Source organism: Anabrus simplex, chromosome 5, assembly GCF_040414725.1.
Source record: "Anabrus simplex isolate iqAnaSimp1 chromosome 5, ASM4041472v1, whole genome shotgun sequence".
Lineage (NCBI taxonomy): Eukaryota > Metazoa > Arthropoda > Insecta > Orthoptera > Tettigoniidae > Anabrus > Anabrus simplex.
Genome location: NC_090269.1, coordinates 92318366 through 92336672, shown reverse-complemented (window position 1 = coordinate 92336672; position 18307 = coordinate 92318366). Strand labels below are relative to the sequence as shown.

The following is an 18307-nucleotide window of genomic DNA, read 5'->3' as shown; positions in this document are numbered from 1 at the left end:
GAAGGATCACGAAAAAAGAATTGGAATTTCTCCTCCTACAGATAGCCCTACAACTTATTCCTCCTCAGTTGAAGCTATAGGTGACAGCAAGGAAGTTCTTGACACACCTATATCCCCCGCTCCTCCACCTCCTCAGGTGCAAGAGCAAGGAAGAACGCATCATCAATATTACACCCGGCGCAAAACTGTGAAAGAATGACAGGAGTTACTGTTCCAAAGGAAAGCAGGCTTAATAAGATTTGACAACTAGGAATTAGTTATATCTTCATCTACATTAATAATAAGAGCCGCACTGTGATATCAGGATTTCTTCATTTCGATAATTACTTATAAATTGTATAATTTTTAATTTATAAATTGATCTTTTTTCATGAATGATTAAGAAAAGAATATTTATTAGGACAATTTCTATATGGAATATTGTACAAGTGTTTCCTTGACGACTGCTTTCTATTGTAGAAATAATTTATATATTTTCTCTTGAGTTATTTGTTTGTTTTAATCTTGTCAATCTTATGTTAATTTTAAGGACACTTCCTCTAAAGCATTACTTTGTCAATTTTATACATTTTTCATCTAAACAGTGTTATGTGGCTGAAGATGTTGATAATATACGAAACATGTACCACTTTTGACCATTAAAAATTGCCTTAAGCAATCATTGTATCGACTAGGTGGAAAATAAATACTTAATTGTGAATATACTGCAATTAAGTAAGAATGGGATACACCTCGAGATATGGCAGAGTGCTTAATTGATTTCGGAGGTTAGTTTATATTTTGTCACGCCTGGTTAAATTACGGAAAGACTATTATGTAAATTTATAGCGAGAAAGGTATAATTTCTCTACCGGCGCTTGAAGTGTGGTTTCATCATACGTATAGTACGGTTAAGTTAGGATACGTGGCGCTGTTTGAATAAGAAAACTGAAACGTTTGCAACAAAATGCGATCGATCATCTTTGGTACGGTATAGTTTTCTCACTGTGTGCATTTGCGAGCTCTCTCGTTGACATCGAAAGCGATGTTGGAGTTGATTAGTAATACCCATCGACTGCTGTTCTCTAAAGAAAATTCGAAATGAAAGAGGATAACACGTTTTCGTAATAAATGCGTAAATAACGTGGCCGATAGCAGTTGTTAATCATAGTCTATCAGCTTCATTTTCATATTGATTGGTACTCTGATATAAAGAAAGTCTAAAATCTCCACCTTATCAATACATTAGTTTATTTACTCTAAATTAGTAAATTGGTCAATACCGGTTTCAATCCCTCGGGGATCATCTTCAGTTGACACACAAAAAAAAGAATTTATAAAAACATCACATATGAAAGGTTACATTTGGTGACTATTTCAATTATATCAAGTGTTGAAAGTTATGTCATTAAAGTACTAGTGGGTACATCTTAGTTTTGTAAAGTGCTATTGTATGAGGTATATTGGCTCATTGTGTCTAAGCTTTTTGTACATATAATGGGTTCTACACTTATTCACATCTGGTATTGATAATATTACATTCAATATGATTGATTCATATGATTAAAACAATTACAAATATCTTACTAAAATGGTAAAAAATGCACATCATTTGTTTAAAAAGTACTTGTTGTTAGTCTTTTTGATCATACTACACTTGTGTTACAAAATATGGAATAAGATTTTTTACTCATACACATTAGTGATAATGAGTCCATTATAGAATCTTAAGAGTATTTTGTTGTAAAGGTATATCACAGCTTATTAGTTGTTGTGATGTCAATAAGACGTAATTTCACTTTGTATTAATGTTTGAGGTATTCCACTTTTTAAAAAAAAGTCCATTGGAGTAAACATAGGAAAAGCTTAATTAAAGGGTTAATTAAAAATATAACCTTCATTACTAAAAATACTAGTATGTGATACCTCATGTGTTTGTTTTATCATGTATAAAATGGGGTTTACATTTCTAAACAGTAGTACTGTAGGTTGTTACCATCTATAATACATATGTAATATTACGATCTGACATAGCAGCCAACTGAAAATGTTTAAAGTATAATCTAATGGAATGGGACCAATTCCTTCTTTTTACTGTTTGTTTTTCACTTTCAACTGGTGGAGTGCATAACATATGCGTATTGTGTTAGATCTTAGATCTTAAATGAAAATACTGACAAAAATAATGTTCTTTTCAACACAGTCATTCCCCTCCTAAAAGATCATTATTTAAAAAGAATCAACAAACAAAAACCTACACATACAAATGAACCGCTCAAAGATCTCCCCTCCTCCAACCCCGCTTCCGTCACAAACGCTCCACCCATCCCTCCAAACCTCCCCTCCGCCGCCACTAACTACAGTCCCAGAATAACACACAACAGATCTCGACAGGCAGCCATGCAAAGCATATGGTCTCAACATTCAACGTAAGTAACACAACATATAACTTACCTTCTACACCTTCATTATACACCAACTTACACACCTACTATTTCTGCTTGCAGATAATTAATCTACAACACACAGAAGCCTTCATGCCATTACTATAAAGTGCAAATTTAAATTCCATCAAGACGCACGGCACCTCGAACGAGCTTCATTTTGCAACAGTCACCATTCAACCAGCAACGACACACTAACAATTTCCTATCGACATCCATAGACTAAGATACTTCACCAAAAGCAGCAGTTTACAAACTGCAACAAATTCAACAATAATATAGATCTAACACAATACGCATATGTTCCTTGACTTTCAACGTTCGCGATTAGGCCTATACATCGCTAGCCGCTGAATTTGGCCGAACCCGTGTAACGGTAACCGGTTATATCTGTCGCTGCGTAAAAGTAACAGTTTTATAGACAGCAAGATGGACCATTGTATAATACAGGCGCATGGAATAAATATTGCCGGAAAATTTTCAACGAGTTCTCTTCGGTATTATGATGCCAATGTTAAGTTAATGGTCCTTAAACCCGCGGAAATAAAGAATAATTGTGCAGCCGCAAAAAAGAAAAAGAAATACGGCATGACGAAAGTCAATGTTCGGCGTCTAAAAATAGTCTAAAATGCGTTAGGCCTATTGTACAACAAGGCATTCATATGATTTTACAAACTTCTTTTTGAGCCCGATTTACATTTTTTGAAGGAAAAAGTGGGGTTCATCTTGGATTCGGAGAAATACGGTATTATATTTTTTTCAGATGAAATTAAATATACACTTTCACGTAGTACCGGATTACGAAAAATAACAAACAAGTAAGCCGTAGTGTGGATATCATCTGCGGAAACACAAGTTTTGAACAAACTGATTGCCGTTTCATACCGATTTCAAAGTGCATGAAGGGTTTTCTGACTTTTATAAAAAAATCGGATATAACGACAATCCGCTATAGCGAGTAAATTTTTCGCTGTTGTGAATTCACGCTATAACGGACCTCTACTGTACATCAAATATAATACACTCACAGTTGGTTCAACTCATCGTCGGTTATAGTCATTTGGCGTAAAATTCCGACGTGAGGTTTTTTCTGAAAAGTGAAGTAGGGTAAATCAGGTAAGTTGGATACGTGAGTTTGAAGTATCGACACTGGAAAATATTCTTCCCGTTACGAGCTGGCAGTATGACCTGAAGTGAAATAAACATGAACTCATAAAAGTATCATTCATGTAAGTGCATAATAATGACATACCGGCAGAAAAAGAAAACTGTCCAACATGAGAAGGGCCGGGCATCAAAGATGGGACCCTGATAGATTTCCCCAAACCGTTCCGTATCTAATCTCGTACGAGTGACGTGTCCATCCACCCTTTTTCTTGGATACGAACGTAGATCCCTCGCAGAAATTTTACTTCAGGCATTGTTCTTAGCTTTAAAACTAAGTAAGGTGCAAGCTTTCTGCCAGCACCTGTTACAGCAAGCATTACAGTACACCATCGTTTTTCGCTTCCAGTAGTGCGTACGAAAACACTCGATGTCCCCTTCTTATCGAGTGTTTGACTTTGTGGCATATGGTAAATGAATGGCGGCTGACCTGTGGTTTCCTTTTTGGGAGAGCAAATATTCCTTCACTTTATGCTTTTCAATAACAAAGTGATGAAAATCAATTACACTTTTGTTGAAATCATTTGGCATTTTTTGGCATAAAGTTGTTCTTTGAAGAGAAAGTCCATTTCTCTCCATAAAAGTAATAATTCTGCTTAGACTAACCTTCAAATCTGAGATACTGATTCCATGTGCAGCAGCTATTTCTCGTCCTTTAATATACAGCATTTTGTGAGAAACGGCATATCCAATGTAGCATAACGAAACCATATATTTACGCAGATCCTCCTCTACTTTCAGAAACTTGGCACCATTTGGTTCGCAAAATGCTTTGCGAGACTTGTTCGTCATTTGAAATGCACTTCTCTGTTACCGCCATAGCGCACGTTGCATTGGCACACTGAATACTTGCAGCCTGCTGCCCTATGTTTCGGCACAACTGAAAACCACAAGTTGATATGATGCAGTGTTACTCGAATTCTTGCTCACTGTGGACTAACAAACAATTTTGAGATCACAGAAAATGCATGTCCCGTTCCCGAAACACTTGTAAAATTTGTTTGTACCAGACTGGAATAGAGCGTCACTAGTCACTTCTGCGCAGATTCTCTCACTGTACTAGTGCAGTGGTATTTCCTGCCGGCTTATAACAGCACGTTGCCAAGTATTTGGAATGCCCAGTTTGGCATTAGGAAGGCTGCTGCTACCTGAATAGTTGAGATCTTTATTTCGAAACGCATCCGGAGCTGGATGATGGATGTTCGAAGAGGTGGGTGTGGCAAATACATGAACATTATTCTTTTTCTCCACTTTGGACCCAGAAATATTGGGATGCGTAAATTATGCAAGGGTGTTAATTATGCGAGAAAATATGGTAACTGTCTCTCAGAGCAATGCTGGCAAGTTTTGTTCATTTTTTGAGGATCACTCACAGCAATTCTGGCACTAAGAGAGTTAAACATGGTATCTGGAACTTGCAGAAGTCTCATGGATGGAGTGATTGAATTGAAAGACACCGATAATCATGCCGTTTTCAGTGCTCGTATTTCCATATCAACTGCTGTGGCTAGTAAACATTTCTACTCACAGTTCAATGTTCTTAAGTGATGTATGAGATCAATCCTACTTTCCTTTCACAGGGCGACCTATCATTAATGACGGTATAGTGTATCTCATGTCCAGTAATTTCATTACCCTTGACTGTAATTGGTTGACCTCGTGTCCTTATACTTCATATATAGTTGCTTGTTTCTCTGTTTTCACCTATGGCTAAAGATTGGAACATTTTGGGTTGTGCTTCACAAGACCTGCACGTGATACATTTCAGCAACGAACATGCAGCACAGCAAGCATGCTCTCCACTTGACCATCTTGCGATCCACAGATTGAATCTTGCTTTCATCGTGTTTTTGTTTGTAGCTGTTTTACACAGACCCACTACCTCAAGTTTTCCTTTTCTTTGTTTTTTGTTCTGTTTCTTTTTTTCCTGTGCTACATCATTATATTTTGTGTGTTATTTCAGTTCTCATGGCAGCTATCTGTGAACCTTGGTTGGGAGGGAGGTGTTCACATTCAAACTTGTGGACATCATCTACATTTGGACTGTCTTCGCTCGTATCTGCAGTCGTTGCGTCAACAGCAGAGGCAACAGAGTATAGCAGTAGACAGGTATGATTAACACATACTCTCTCTCTCTCTCTCTCTCTCTCTCTCTCTCTCTCTCTCTCTCTCAGAGATGTTAAGTGATGATTCTTGGGGATCTACAGGCCACAAACTGGTACTATTGGACTGTTGACCTGCAATAAGATAGAGCACCAGCACACATTGCATTACAAGTGCATCACCACCTGTTGGCTAGGGATTGGAATATTTCAGGTTGTGCTTCGCAAGACCAACATGTGACACATTTCAACAATGAACATGCAACACGGCAAGCATGCTCTCCACTCCACCATCTTGTGATCCACAGCTTGAATCTTGCTTTCATTGTGTTTTTGTTTGTAGCTGTTTTTCCAGACCCGTTACCTTTGTTCGGTGTGCTTGATAAGTTACTACTTCCCATGTTTCTATGAGCCATCTGTAGTTGTAACACAATGATGTTTACATTGCTATAATAAATGACAGACAACAAATACAGGAAAACCTCGTTAAGATGTTTTTGCAGGGGACAACAAAGAAGAACGTGTTATGCGGGAAAATGTACTACTGAACATACGAATAAAAACTATCCAACTGGGATATGGAAACACGAAATACGATTCTTTCCAACATGAGGGCATTTTACATCGTGTATCCTTAGGTACAGTGTAAACTATATCTACCATATATAAAGATGATGGGAAAGTATTTTTTAAAGGTGTGAAAAACACAAGAGAACAAATGTGAAAAACTTTTCCGCTGGGGCTTATAAAATAACAAGTACACTGAAAGTTGTGATAAGCACCAAACAACAAATATGAAAACATATGCATGAGGCCAATATATAAAGTATTGTTGCAGATCACACTCTTGCTAAAACAAATGTTAGTAGAAGCCTTTTATTTCGGAGCAATGGTTTATTAAACATTATTCTCTGGTCACACTCTTTGCCAATGAATTGGAGATTACACTCGACCATGTGCAACCGGCACTGGCAGGAATGACTTTGGCCACTATTTGAAATCAAACATAACTTTGACCAACTCAAGTGATCGAGTCGAAACTCGAAGGTGAGAGTTCAACTTTTATGACCTCTGCACGCTTCAAGATGCGGGCACCAGTCCACTTTTTGACAGATTTTAATTTTGTCTTCATTAGTAAGGAATTTCATGACTTTTTCCTTATCCATAACCAGGCGAACACGACTAACTCCCGAGGACATGCAGCTCTCTCTGTATGAATGATGTACTGATGATGGCTTCCTCCTGGGTAAAATATTCCTTAGGTAAAATAGTCCCCCTTTCAGGCAATCAGGAAGATGAATACTGACATTCTGCGAGTCGGAGCGTGGAATGTTAGAAGTTTTAATCGCTGTGGAAGGTAAGGGAATCTGGAAAGGGCAATGGATAGACTAAAGTCAGATGTAGTTGGTATAAGTGAAGTACGTTGGCAGGAAGAGTAAGATTTTTGGTCAGGCGACTACAAAATTATCAACACAAAATCAAACGAGGGAAATTCAGGAGTTGGTTTAATAATGAATAAGGAAATGGTTGCCAAAACAAGACGAGACAAAATTCATAATGAGAACAACAGGGACATGGCTCAGGTTGGCAGAATGCAGGATAACATAACCGTGCTTAGACTCAAATGGTATGGTCACATGCAATGGATGGATCCTGATCGCATACCCAGAAAAATGTATGATCTGCAGTTAAAATATTCAAGACTGAGAGAGCGGCCAAGAATGCGATATACAGACATGGTGAAAAACGACATTTAGCAATGAGAAGGGGACTGGTACAACATTGAAGAAGGAGAAAAGTACAAAGACAGAAGTTGGTGGAGGGGCTTCATTCGCCGACCCACCGTATAGATGGAACGACGTGGGATGTAGGTAAGATAAGGAAATAGGGCAGGAAGTAAGCTACTATGAGCGGCATAGTGAAAGGATTATTGTTGTCAAGATACACACCAAAGATACACACAGTAGTGTAGATCTATATGCCTACTAGTTCAGCAGATGATGAAGAAATCGAAAGAATATATGAAGAGATTTAGTACAATATGTAAAAGGTGACAAGAATCTAATTGTAATGGGAGACTGGAATGCAGTGGTAGGCCCAGGAAGAGAAGGTATACTTGGGGAAAAAACATGACGGCCTCAATTCCTGGAAGCATGCTGGAAGCCAGCTGTCAGTCACACCCTGCACCCTGCTAAGTTAATGAGTTCTGAGTGATCCTTGTTTGGTCTGGAGAGATTGCCAAACCACTTTCTTTCACACACTATTCAGTCTTTACCCTTCCTTCGTGTCGAGTGCAGTGGACTATTTGGCAACTCTCGCTACAGTAGACGTAGTAAATCCCATAAGCCGCTGATAGACACCGGGCTGCCGCTGGAGGGTAGTGGTGTGAGGCGAGCTCGTCATGTTTTGTCCCTAAGTTTAATACAGTGGGAGAATTTTAATTGGGACAAAGGAATGAAAGAGGAAGTCGGCTGGTTGAATTCTGCACCTATCATAATTTAGTCCTTGCTAATATAGTAGAACCTTCTTAAGATGTTTCTGCAGGGGACAAGGAAAAAGAACGTGATAAGCGAGAAAATGTACTATTGAATACACATAAAAACTATCCAACAGGGATATGGAAACACTAGGTACGATTTTTTCCGACATAATGGGATTTGACCTCTTATATCCGCGGCTACAGTGAAAACTCAATGAGAAGAGAGTATTAAAAGGTGTGAAAAAGCATGAGAGAACAAATATAAAAACTTAATCCGCTGGGGCTTATGAAATAATAGTGCACTGAAAAGTGTAAAAACACCAAACAACAAATATGAAAACATTTGAACGGGTCCCATAAAAATATCAGTATTATTGCAGATCACACTCTTTCTAAAACAAATGTTAGTAGAAGCCTTTTATTTTGGACCATTTGGTTATTAAACATTATTTTTCTCATCACCTACTTGGAGGTTATACACGACCATGTGCGAATGCAACAGAATGACTTTGGCCGCCATTTTGAATCGAACGAAACTTTGACCGAGTGATCGAGTCAAAAATGGAAGGTGTAAATTTCAATATTTATGCCAATTCTGTGCACTTGAAGATGTAGATGCCAGTTGACTTGCGACAGACTTTAATTTGTCACATTAGTAAGCAATTTCACGACTTTTCCCGTATCCATAAGTAGGCTATCACAAGACAAATACGCACCGCGCTGGTCACCTTCACACGATTATGTTCCAGATGTAGGCTATCACGTGACAAATATTCGCTGCCCTTCACTGTACAACTAAACACGAAATATATTTCTAACTTCTGAATGGAATGCGAAATACGAGCGCAAACAGGTTCGTTGTGTTGTTCTGTAGTGTCACTGCTAACCAGCAAGCAAAACTGAGCATTTCTGAAGCTAATGGCTCGCTCCCCGAAGGTGGAATTTATCCTGTGAAGTTCAAGAATTCAAGGCCTTTTCCTGTTATCACACAACTGCGGCGAGGGTTCTTACCCTAGTTGAAAATCACGTTCCTTCCACAAGGGGTGACAAATACCATTTTCAGGGCTAGGAAAAATGTGATCATACTAAGCGGTAATAGCAAAAATTTGTGACATGATAAGTGAGGTTTTTTAACATAGATTTAACACGATTAGAATCGGAACTTTGAATTTACAACGTGCTAAGCAGGAAAACATGTTAATGAGGAGTGCACTAACAAGGTTTCACTGTACTTGGTTCAAACACCACAAAAGAAGGCTGTATATGTGGATGAGACCTAGAGGCATTGGAAGGTATCAAATAGACTTCATTTTGATTAGGCAGAAATTCGAAAACCAGATATTGGATTGCAAAACTTTCTCAGGAGCAGACATGGACTCTGACCCCAACTTCTTGGTCATGAAATTCCACCTAAGTTGAAGAAATTTAAGAAAGGAAGGAATGCAAAGAGATGGGATCTAGGCAAGTTGAAAGAAATCAGTGTGAGGGACTGTTTTGAGGAACATGTTGCATAAGGACTAAATGAAAAGACTGAGCCACACCCTCCCCATCTATCACTACATAAATCAGTGATCCAAGCAATACCTTAGTGAAATATTCATGGGGAACAATATTTGAGGCCCGGATCGTGCCGACTGGGCAAGGCGCAGACATAACCTTGAGCTGAAAACCCCCCTTGTAATCAGGTAACAAGGGCAAGACTACATCTATTTGAAATAAAAGAAGAAATGGTTTAAACCAGGGGATTTATTAAATAAATATGAGAGAAAAAAATTTGAACCAAGAAAAGAAAATCACACAAAATAAATAGGGAAATTAGTCATAATACCCATGGACATACCTTGTTCTTTTTCACATAGTTGAAACATGGTGTGAACTCGAGCTAATACTCTTTACAAAAATATTGATACGTAATTTAAAATGCTCACTGCTTCTCAACACATCACTCTTACATTACCAGCAGCTTCCTTTCCATCGTTAACAATTTAACCAGGTCGCCCGTTTTACCAGGATACACATATCCAAAGCACTGCACCACATATTACATCAGGCAACTACCAATGAGAAACATTAGCACAACAATAAGCCATGAAGCCGTGCCAGAGAACAAAAGGCAGGTAAGAATAACGACAGATGAGACTGAGCACAGCCTCCATGCACCAATCAAAGCCAAGACAGATCAAAGAATAGAATAGGTACGCCCATGCGCAAATATGAAACCAACATGGCGGCTACTAAGCTGAGCATCAGCCATGAATAATAAATAAAATATATAGCTCTGCGCTGAGAACCAAACAAGGCGCAGAATTTGAAAGATAAATACACAGGTCGATCGACATATCATCCTTTCCTCCCCCACACATCCAAACTCCCATGCATACCACATTTACGCATACACAATCAGGGTATCGGGAAAATAAAACACGAACAGCCGTTCAGATTTCGTAGTCAAATACAAACCATAAATTATGACTCCACGGTCATTAGTGGGTCTCACGTACTCAAATGTTTGCATGCGGCGTGCAATTACACATAAGGTCAGAATTGGACATTACTTTATTCACATCACTGGCATGTTGTGCCTTGTACAACCTGGATTGGTATCTCCTGCGGTCAAGACAAGGAGCACATCATGAGGATCACGCAGTATTAAAGCACGCAGTGCACCAAATCATAACCAGAGAGACCCTTATTTAATTATCACTACAAGACCACAAACACATTCGTTCAAAGCACATCGTATGACGGAGCAGAAAGATGTATGCCATCGACCGTAACACACGGGAATAACTCGTCACCAAATTTAAATATAAACCAACTATCACATACCTGTGATTATCAATGGTAAAATCGGATAGCAGTTAGCGTGAAAGGTCCAGGCTTGAACACACTGAATGAATATTTAGAGCATAAAAAGGCCACACCAAACATAGCGGCAGCCATTGTTAGTAACCGTCCCACATAGAACAGCAGAAGAACTCCACAGAGTAAAAATTATCGCTCAGCAAAACGAACGACCTCACAGATAAAAACATAGCGTATGCTGCTCCCTACTGGACGTCATTAGACTGACACATGTAAACATTGAAAGACAAAACTGAAGGAAGCCATTTGCATAATTAAATGACAAATTGTGGAACATGTGATAAGCATGGTTCAAGACTGAAGGAAACACAATAGATGAGGAATAGACAGTTGTGAAGAATGGAGTCTCTAGGGCTGCTAAAGAAAAGATAGGAAGAAAGGAAAGATCTCCTAAGAATCAGTGGATAACTCGGGAGATACTAGACCTGATTGATGGACGACAGTACAAGAAGGCAAAAAATGAAGAGGGCGAAAAGGAATACAGGCGTTTAAAGAATGGAGTGGATAGAAAGTGCAGGACAGCTAAGGAAGAATGGCTGAAGGAGAAGTGCAAGGATGTTGAATGAAGGTTGTATGGTCCTAGGAAAGGTAGATGCTGCATACAGGAAAATCAAGGAAATCTTTGGAGAAAGGAAAACAAGGTGTATGAATATTAAAAGCTCAGATGGAGAAATACTTCTAGGGAAAGAAGACAAGGCAGGAAGATGGCAGGAACATATCAAACAGTTGTATCAAGGTAAAGACGTAGATGATATAGTTCTGGAACAAGAAGAGGCTGTTGATATTGAAATGGGGGACCCAATTTTAAGGTCAGAATTTGACAGAGCTTTGAGAGACCTAAATAGGAACAAGGCACCTGGAATTTATGACATTCCCTCTGAATTACTGACTGACTGCCTTAGGAGAAACCAGCGTGGCAAGGTTATTCCATTTAGGGTGGCGTGCACCATCTTGGAGTAAATTACTACGGAAGTAGCGCTTACTAAAGAAGTCCATACTACAGAAGTAAATTACTACGGGAGTTATTTACTCCGGAAGTAACGTCGGAGAGTTGAAGTACAATTTACTCTTTTAGTTACTACTACAGAAGTAGCGTTCGTTACTCGCGGAGTAGTGCTGTGTTCGTATATCTTCTTTAAAGAAATCCAAATAGATAAGGTTATGTGCGATAGGAAACGGGGGGAAAACGTAAGCGAAAAAGATAAATGCTTGTTAATAGAGATAATGACGATCTATGCAAAGGATATAAGGTGTAAGAAACACAACATAAAGATGCTGGATAAGAAAGGAAATTCATGGAAAGTCGTGGCGAAAGAATTCAATGCTTCGAGTGACGGAAAACGCAGTGAAAAGCAAGTTAAGATTCTGTAGAAGGACTTAAAAGCAAAGCAGAAAGTCATGGACACGCGGGAAAAATTAAAACTGATGGCGGTTTATTCATACAGATGGCCTACATCCACAGCGAAATTTTCCCATTTTCACACCAGGCAAATGCTGGGTCTGTAGGCCCTACCTTAAGGCCACGGTCGCTTCCCAATCCGCCTTTCCTGCCCTATCGTTGCCATAAGACCTATCTGTGCCGGTGCGACGTTAAGCAAATTGAAAAAAAAGAAACCTCTTCCGATTTCTGAAAATTTCACCGTTGTCACCGAGAGGGCAATAAATGGGAATATGCGCGCAGTCACAGTCAATTGCACCCACGACGTGTGGAAACCTGCCAACGTGAAGAATATCATTTTATTTTCCAAACGATCATCATCATTTGCAGGCGTACCTCCCTCTTAGCCTCAACTACTGGTTTAACTACGCGATGAAAGATACGGCTAGCAGTTGTGCGGTAAACGTTAATTAGATCACCGGCAACTGTACCGTACTGAAATGTTCCGGTACGAAACACTCGTAGGGCACACGGCAACTGTAATTTTAGAGATACAACAAAATTAAGACAAGAATTCAGCTGTAAGTGATCTCCAAGTAGATTTAGAAGGAAAGTAAAGGATTCCTTCCTAAGACCAAAAACGTTCCTGAAACTCGCCGTGTTCACATTACACAGCTATCGCCTTTCACGCACGGTAGGCCTACGCACTATTACATTTCCCATCGTTTACTGCGTCAATATAATCTAAGTAATCCATAAACACGTTTGAAACGTCTTTTCTCTCATATACGGCACGATATTATCATTAGTCAACAAGTCTAAACTTAGCTTACTCCATGCACGACGTGAGAGTAAATTCTAACCTATATTCGTACGTTATTTACTTCTTTAGTAATATACTACAAGATGGTGCTCTTCAACATTTTACTCTTGTAGTAATTTAGTCCAGGAGTATCTGAGAGGACTAAAATACTTCGGAAGTAATTTACTCTCGTATGGAAGTCGCCGAATGCTGACTTCAAGAGTACTTTACTACGGAAGTAGAACTTACTCTTGGTTGGTGCACGCCACCCTTAGTGTATAAGATGTATGAGACAGGATAAGTGCCATCCAATTTTCGGCAAAATGTTGTTATACCTATTCCCAAGAAAGCCGGTGCTGACAAGTGTGAAAACTACCGCATCATTAGTTTACTATCTTACGCGTGCAAAATTTTAACACATCTTATTTAGAGAAGAATGGAAAGACAAGTTGAAACTGAGTTGGGAGAAGATCAATTTGGCTTCAGAAGAAACGTAGGAACACGTGAAGCAATCCTGACTTTACGTGTGATCTTAAGAGGATCGAATTAAGGAGGACAAGCCCACATACATGGTGTTCATAGATTTTGAAAAGGGATTTGATAATGTTGATTGGACCAAGCTATTTGAGATTCTGAAGGGGATTGGGAACAAAGAATTATCTACAATCTGTTTAAAAATCAGTCGGCAGTGATAAGAATCGAGGGCTTTGAAAAAGAAGCGGCAATTCAGAAAGGAGTGAGGCAAGGTTGCAGTTTGTCTCCCCTACTTTTCAATGTTTATATAGAACAGTCAGTAAAGGAAATCGTAGAGGAATTTGGAAAGGGAGTCACAATCCAAGGAGAGAATTATAACATGTACCCTGAGATTTGCCGATGATATTATTTTATCTGAGACTGCAGAAGATCTCGAGGAATTGCTGAATGGTATGGACAGAGTCTTGGGTGAGGAGTACAAGATGAAGATAAATAAGTCCAAAACAAAAGTAATGAAGTGCAGTTGAACAAAGTCAGGTGATGCAGGAAATATTAAATTAGGAAATGAAGTCTTAAAAGAATTATATGAATATTGTTATTTGGGTAGTAAAATAACTAACAATGGCAGAACTAAGGAGGTCATAAAATGCAGTCTAGCACAAGCAAAGAAGACCTTTCTTAAGAAAAGATATTTGCTCACTTCACACATTGATATAGGAATTAAAAAGATGGAAGCCTTTCTTCTGGAGCGTAGCATTGTATGGAAATGAAACATGGACGATAACTAGCTCAGAAAGAAAGAGAATAGAAGCTTTCAAAATGTGGTGTTAGAGAAGAATGCTGAGGGTGAGATGGATAGATCGAATCACGAATGAAGAGATACTGAATCAAATTGGCGAGATTAGCTCGATTTGGCTAAATTTAACCAGAAGAAGAGATAGAATGATAGGACACATCTTTAGACACTCAGGACTTGTGCAGTTGGTTTTTGAGGGAAGCGTAGATGGTAAAAACGTTAGGGGTAGACCAAGGTATGAATATAACAAGCAGATAAGAGCAGATGTAGGTTGCAGCAGTTACGTATGAAAAGGTTAGCACAGGATAGGGTGGCATGGAGAGCTGCATCAAACCAGTCTATGGACTGATTACTCAAACAAGAACATTTTCAGTAGAGTATAGATTTGAAATCATTCTGTCTGTTAAATAATCAAAATTGTGAAGATGTAGCAAAAGAAAGGGAAGTGCTTAGTACTGAAAAATGTCCCACATAATATGGCTATTAGAAAATGGGGAAATGGGTGTATCACTCTCATCGGTGTCTGCAATTTGGATGTACAGAGAGAACATCTCATTTATTAACCAAAACCGTGTGCAACATTATTGAACAATTTACATTGTTGCTACTTCTTTCTTCACATTTTTAATATTTAGCTGAAAAATTATTTCTGCACGTACTGTGTAAAGATCAGAAGAAAAATACATCTCAGTCCCAGTCCACAACTACTGTATTGCAAATACGGTACGTATTTCACATACAGGAGTCCGTTATAGCAAGAATTCATAACGGTAATTTTCTCGCTATAACAGATTGTCATTATATCAGATTTTTGTAAAAGTCAGGAAAAACCCCATTCACATTAATATCGGTATGAAACGACAGTCAGTTTGTTCAAAACTTGACTTTTCACGGATGATATCTACACTACGCCTTGCTCGTTATTTTTCGAAATCCGATACAACGTGAAAGTGTACGTTTAATTTTATTCTGTAAAAAATACAGTACACTCCAGAGGCCTCTGTGGCAAACGTTCCAGTTTTCTTCAAACAGCGTCACCTAACTTAACTGTTTACGTATCATGAACACCTATTCCAAGCGCACATAGAGAAATGATAACCTCCTTACTACAAATTTACATGTGAACAGCCTTTCCGAAATTTAACTAGAGTCAAGAAAACATCAACTATCCTCTGAATCAGTGATGTTTTTTGACGTATCTTGAGGTGTATCTTAGTATATAAAAATTAAGCGATCGTTTACTTCGACCTTTATTTCTAACGAGTTGAAAACTACTATTGGCCACGTTATTTACACACACTGGTGCATCAAACTCTTGATCCCCAATATGGCCTCCACAACATTGAACCTTGTGTAATCGTCTGATGGACTCACTCCTGATGAATTACACATCATGGACTTGTAAATAATAATGCAATAAATTTGATGGTTAGTAGAAAATGCTACCTCCCCGTGTAGTAATTTTTAGTTTTAATGACCCTGTTAACCCGCTGCATTATTTTAAAATGTTCCTTATATATGCGTGTTTCTCTTCAGAAAATACATTAGAACATCATATATTTCCATGTTCATATCTCCACAAAGATTAAATATGAAATTTTTTCAAATAACGTATTCAATGCCAAACCCATATATATACATTTCTGACCACTGTGCCTCATCTGCCAAACCCATACATATAAGTTCTGCTGCAGTGCTTACTTCACCAAGCTCAGATATGTTCGGGATATGTCAGCTTTAAATTTCCGTGGAGATGTTCAAAGAAGTTCTATACGTCAGATATACAACTCCATTTCTTATGTTTTGAAAGCAATCTGATGTTATTTCAGCTTCGTTGGAATGAAACATCTTTCCCACTAACATATAGCCATCATGGTGTCTTGAAGCACACATTCGTCTCTTGTCGACGAAGAAATTGAATGTTTCTTAATAAATAGTGATTCCAGTGAGAAATGTTTTGATGAGAATGATGGAGAATATATAAGGGACAATATTGAACTAGAAGGAAGTGTCAAAGTGGTAGTAATTAATCTGATGAGGAATTCTCACCACCTCCCCAGATATGATTTTTTTGTAATGTTCATGATTTTAATGATACTAGTTCTGGAATCACCAGTTTTATATTATATTTCAGTAATAGTATCACTGAGGTGAGTGGGTTCGAACCCCATCATCAACTGTCCTGAGAGGGGTTTTCTCTGGTTTTCCCTGTTTCATTTCCAACCAAATGCCAGGACAGTTCCCATTCATAAGCCACAGCTGATCCCTTTTATTTCCTTACCTAGTTTCATTCCCTGTTACCGGCACTACAGTGGCTACACAAACACAGTTAAAGGGAATAGAACCAGCTTTTGGGTGGTTAGGTCGTGTGCATTTTGCAAAGTTTCACCCAGATGTGCCATTTTGGCTCATCAGCTGGATTGGCACGCCCCTCCAGGACTCTGCTTAGCAGTGGGAGACCAAGCGCATGGTCCCGCCGTGTTAGCAAATAGGGATTGCTAACCTGCTAAAGGAGAAATGAATTCTCCGTTTCCAAAAAATATTACTCCCCATGGAGTTAGAATATCAAAAATGGCTTTCACGGCCGCAGATCTTACAATCACAGGAATAGAACCAGCTTTTGGGTGGTTAGGCCGTGTGCATTTTGCAGAGTTAAAGGAAGGAAAATAAGGGCAATTACACAGTACCTAAGACACTACACACACAATAAAACATCTGATGAACTACGCGGAACTCCGCCAGTAACAACGCTGGTAAATATCAGCGATGATAATAAACCAAGAACGTGGAAAGGAAACTGGGAAGACTTACCAAGGGCCATGGAGGTGCGAAGGTTGTGGTTTTCCGAAAAGCCAACAGTGATCTCTTGTTTTCAAAATATTATTTACAAAATCGGCAATACAAATTAACTTCTGAAACAAATTCGCCAGTACACCAAATCTAGACACACTACATACGATATACATATTCTTCGGCAAGTATGGTTTTCAATGTTCCTAGACAAGAGCTTTGCCTTAAGTTCAAAGAGTTAAGCAAATAAATCTCAGTACAAAACAAATTCCACAAATACAATATTGAAGGTAAAAGGAAGCACAAAATACTATTACATTTTAGTGTGATATTAAAACGTGTTTTTCACGTCTGATCAACCGAGTGGTGATTAGGGTAAACTCCTGTGATATACCAACGAAAACTAAATGGAACTTAAAACCGGACAGAAAGCAACAGCGCTTACCCCAAGGCAGCCCATGCTGGTACCGAGGAGACGTTCACGACGTCAAAAACTTCGGCAGGCTCGGCAGGCCAAGACCAAGACGGCTCAGAGACTTAAGACCTGTCACGAAATACTGCCTAGCCCCTTTTAAAGGGAACTCTGGCCTTGGAGCAGCCAATCAGAACACAGGAGCTTGCCCGGATTGACCAATCACAACTCTTTCAGCAGTCGCGATCTTTGAACCATTTTCTCAAACACAAACAATCGCGACCCTTCCATTTCCAGAATAGTAAGAATATATTTCTCGAATGTGTAACTAACAAAGGCCAACACACCCTGTTGTAAAATTCGTGTCACAAACTTTCTGGACTGTTCCAGTAAATATAGAAATGTAATCTACTAGTTACAAATACAATATGTTACAAAAATATTTACACTGTACAGGTTAGGTAGTTACATAGAATACAAATAAAATATTCTATCACAACACACCAGATCATACAGTAAGTACTACTTAAAAAGGTTTACAAATAAAATCCACTACAAACACTTTCCACTTCCAATATATTCTACACCTGTGTCATCTTCCCCCCCCCCCCCCGAAAGTCGA

The 18307-nt window shown here is 38.7% G+C and overlaps 1 protein-coding gene across 2 annotated transcripts in view; it reads left to right on the top strand.

Annotated features, from left to right (window-relative positions):
• Ubr3 (Ubr3 ubiquitin ligase) overlaps positions 1 to 18307 on the top strand; it is a 526217-nt gene that overhangs the window by 445927 nt on the left and 61983 nt on the right. For both annotated transcript variants that reach the window (XM_068227568.1, XM_068227567.1), the window contains exon 22: positions 5551 to 5696. In XM_068227568.1, the coding sequence (XP_068083669.1) occupies positions 5551 to 5696 (146 nt within the window). The remainder of the gene's footprint in view (positions 1 to 5550; positions 5697 to 18307) is intronic.